This window comes from Tupaia chinensis, unplaced genomic scaffold, assembly GCF_000334495.1.
Source record: "Tupaia chinensis unplaced genomic scaffold, TupChi_1.0 Scaffold000161_1, whole genome shotgun sequence".
NCBI classification, from domain to species: Eukaryota; Metazoa; Chordata; class Mammalia; order Scandentia; family Tupaiidae; genus Tupaia; species Tupaia belangeri.
This window is the reverse complement of record NW_006159632.1, coordinates 1,289,840-1,293,622: the sequence shown is the minus strand read 5'-3', so window position 1 is coordinate 1,293,622 and position 3,783 is coordinate 1,289,840. Positions and strand designations below refer to the sequence as shown.

Sequence of the window (3,783 nt, the reverse complement as noted above, 5' to 3'; positions counted from 1 at the left end):
GGAGCCGCTGTGCTGCGTGGCCTTGTGTGGGGAGGGGAGCCTCAGCACTGCACCCTGAAGGGGGTGGCGGGTCACGGGTGAATACAGCAGCAGGTGGCCTCCCTCGGTCGTGAGCCTGCAGGAGGTGGGGTGTCGTCAGTGTGCATGCCTGCCGAGCTCGGGCTGCTCCTGGCGTGCTGGCAGCCTTGGTCTCCGGCATCTTTGCTGATCAGCCCAGTTGGGTGTGACTCAGCAGTGCGCACCCCTGGGCTCTGCAGGCCGTCTCGTAGCTGCCGTCCCCGCGCCTGGTCCTGTCGCACGTGTGTCGCACGTGTGTGCTGTGTGTGCTGTCCTCTGTCTCCGCCCTTCGTCTTGCACGTGTTTTGTGGCCCGTCATGTGCACAAGGCCCTGCACGGCCGTGGTGCAGTGCGTGGTGAGGGGAGCTTCGTGCTTCCCCAGGAAGGTCAGCATCCAGGAGGAGCGGCTGCCCGCGGAGCGGGGCCACCTCTGGTCTCGGGTAGCAGGAGGCTCTGGGCTATTCTCCCTGTTACGTAGAGCGTAAGAGGCATGATGACTGCTTTGGGGAAAGTAGGGGAGTCCTCTCACATGTAACCTTCTTGCCAGGAGACATTACCAGGAGCCAGGATAAGCGGAGGCCTCTCCAACTTGTCCTTCTCCTTCCGAGGCATGGAGGCCATCCGCGAGGCAATGCACGGAGTGTTTCTCTACCACGCCATCAAGGTACTGCCCGCCAGGACCGGCTAATGTGGGTGGAGCTTCTCCAGCTGTGCTCATGGCCACCTCCAGCCTGTAGCGTTGACTTCTGCTGCCTGGGACTGAGCCTGCCCACTCGCTCACCCTGCTCCTCTGCTACCCCTATTAATGCTAGAGTGCATGTGCACCGTGAGCAAGACCCCAGGCGGGTCTTACCGGGCCACGATGCCCTCGCCCCAGACTTCCCGGGCATCGTGGGCACCTACATGTGTGCCCAGCGTGCCCTCAGGCCAACCTGGAGCCCAAACCCCCAGTGGGCTCGTGGCTCCCTGCACCGCAGTCCAGGATGCTGCAGGCTGTGTCGCCGGCAGGCCGCGCTGCTTTTAGGCTCCAGCAGCAGAGCAGAGACTGGCCTGGCAGGTGTGCTCTCTGGCCCCGTGCAGAGGGCTGCTGATCCCTGGTTTAGGCTGTCACGAGAAAAGCTCATTTCTCTTCCTCGTGCCTGCAGTTTGGTATGGACATGGGGATAGTGAATGCTGGAAACCTGCCCGTGTATGACGACATCCATAAGGAACTTCTCCAGCTCTGCGAAGACCTCATCTGGAACAGAGACCCCGAGGCCACCGAGAAGCTCCTGCGCTATGCTCAGGTGGGACGATGGCCGCTGGCTTTGCTCTGTCCGTCAGCTCGTCACCCTCTCACAGCTAGGAGACCTGCGGCAGGACCGCAGCAGGGCTTCCTGAGGGTTTCGGAGGTGGAGTTCCTGGGCTGCGTCCGGTTCCAAACTTAGGCTTCGATTTCAGTTAACTTCTGCTACAGGGTACTTGTGCTCACCACAGAGAGTGAAAGAGAGATCACCCCTCAGAGGGGAGGGTCATGCCGTAATCCCTTCTCCAATCTCCTCTTGGGATTTTGGGCATGCATACTCGCCTAGCAGAATGTGTCAAGCTTCCAGGTCTGGGACTTGGACCACTCCGTGGACCATGTGGGATGTAGTACTTGAACCCCCTTGTCATCTGCTGGCCCTAAATTTATTTCTAAATGACAAATTTAAGTTCTTTTACACTGAAGTAAAACATACTCTAAAAAACCTACAAAATGATGGTAAAAAGGGAAGAAACTGACAGTCACTCAAAATCTGCCCCCCAGAGGTACTCACGGTTGAGATTTCGTTGTAGCTGTGCAGTCACATGGGTCCTTTTTCCTTTGGGACTACGAGCTGCGCCCACACGAGGATGCGTGTGTGGAAGGTGGGGGCTGCCCTCTTCAGCAGTAGGCTGGGCGCCTCTCTGTCTGGTCCACCGTTCCTGCTGCCTCCTGTGACAGGGCCGCTGTGGATTTCCTAGACAGCCATGTCAGCGTCACTGCTGCGTGGCTCGTGCCTCTGTGTGTGTCGGGCCTGCCCGAGTATGGCTCAGCACTGCCGCTCACACGGTCTCTGTCTGCGTTTGGGCTCCCTTCCTATTGACAGGGCGCGTGTCGGCCTCTGCTGAGGCCGGGGGCGGGGGGGGGTTGCTCGTAGCTTCCCGGTCAGGAGGCCGTGCAGGGACTTTGAGCCCCTGAAGTGATGTGCGCCTCGTCCTCCCCCGATCCGGGGGCAGCTCCCGCTCAGGAGAACAGGCTCCTGTTGTCGGGCGGCCTGGGCCCCGGGTTTCATGCCAAGCACTGTGCTCAGTGTGTGTCCCCTGCCAAACTGTGGAGCTCTGCCCCTGGGGATGGGGCCGAGAGAGCTGTGGGCCACAGGTGCCTGAGGACGGGCAGCCTCCCGTAATGACCTCTCGTGTCTGGCCCCGTCCCCGAGAACTGAGTCTCAACGCGGGGCGCTCCTCCGTGTCACTGACTGCTCACCGGCGCTGCCCTGGCTGTTGCATTTCTTTTTTTATTTTATTTAATTTAATTTTATTTTTTTATTTATTAATTCACTTTACACCATCACAACACACAAATGAATTTTCCATCCAAAATACACTGTGCATTGGCTCACTCAAGCACATCCACATATATGTTCTCAGCAAATAATTTTCCAATTCTTACGTCCTGCATACGTTGCCCTTTGTCTTGCCATCCCTGATTCCCCATCCCCCACCCTCTGCTATGTCCCACCTTCCTCCCCCATTGTCCCTGGCATCCATGGTTGCCCTCCATACCTTCCTCCCCCCACCATTCAATTGTTCTGCCAATGAACTTAATTAGTCTAAATAAATCCATTAGCTAGCACAGCTGACACAAACCTACACATGTATCCTAGTCTGACCCTAGGCATAAACCCCGGTGAGTAGAATGAACATACTATAAAGTAATACCCAGCTGTGCCCATACAGCTCGCTGCATTCATCAATGTGCATTTTTTTTTCCTCCTGCAACTTTTTTTTTTTTTTTTTTTAATATTATATTACCTAACACTCATTCCCTTCCCTGAGCCACAACATACTAAATGTAGTTTCCCATCTAGGACAAACTACATAGTGACTTAATCAAGCATGTTATCATCAATAATATTTTATTTCTACTTTCATACAATGTATACATACATATATGTTTTTTATCCTATCTTTGACCCTCTGCCCTTTCCCCCTCTCCCATTACACTATCTCTGCTATATACAGTTGTCTTCCAGGGGAACCATTGAAAATGTGATACCTGCAAGTAAAGGGAGAAGGGCCACAAGTTTAAAGTTTTCAACAATAGGGATCATAGATTCCATTCAATGTTGGATCAAGGGTGGGTCTCGTGCAGATCGCCATTGTAGGAATGATGCCGTGGGGCTCTACAGCGTGAGCTATCCTCGGGTATCTGGCTTCCTCAAGAATGGTAGAGTAGTTCCTGTTCTTCCCTGAGGCAATGCAGGGCTGGTAACCATCATCTTCTCACTGTCCATAGGCAGAGGAAGTCCTTCTATATAATATATTTCTCAACTAGTTTAAGACAGCTAAAGATTCTTTCTGTTGCTTACAGTTGAAAGTTCTCAATCCTTGTTTTCGGTTTCAGCTTGCTGGACCGAAGGCCACACGCAGGCCCAGGAGAGGCAGCTGAACGCCAGGCAGAGCCCTGGGTGGGGGCCCCGCCTCCCGCCGCCTTGCTTGGCGCGG

The 3,783-nt window shown here is 54.8% G+C and overlaps 1 protein-coding gene across 1 annotated transcript in view; it reads left to right on the top strand.

The window, feature by feature from the left end:
* MTR (5-methyltetrahydrofolate-homocysteine methyltransferase) overlaps nucleotides 1-3,783 on the top strand; it is a 74,544-nt gene that overhangs the window by 33,884 nt on the left and 36,877 nt on the right. Inside the window, exon 17 of the mRNA XM_006145950.3 lies at nucleotides 1,203-1,343. Within this exon, the coding sequence (XP_006146012.1) occupies nucleotides 1,203-1,343 (141 nt within the window). The remainder of the gene's footprint in view (nucleotides 1-1,202; nucleotides 1,344-3,783) is intronic.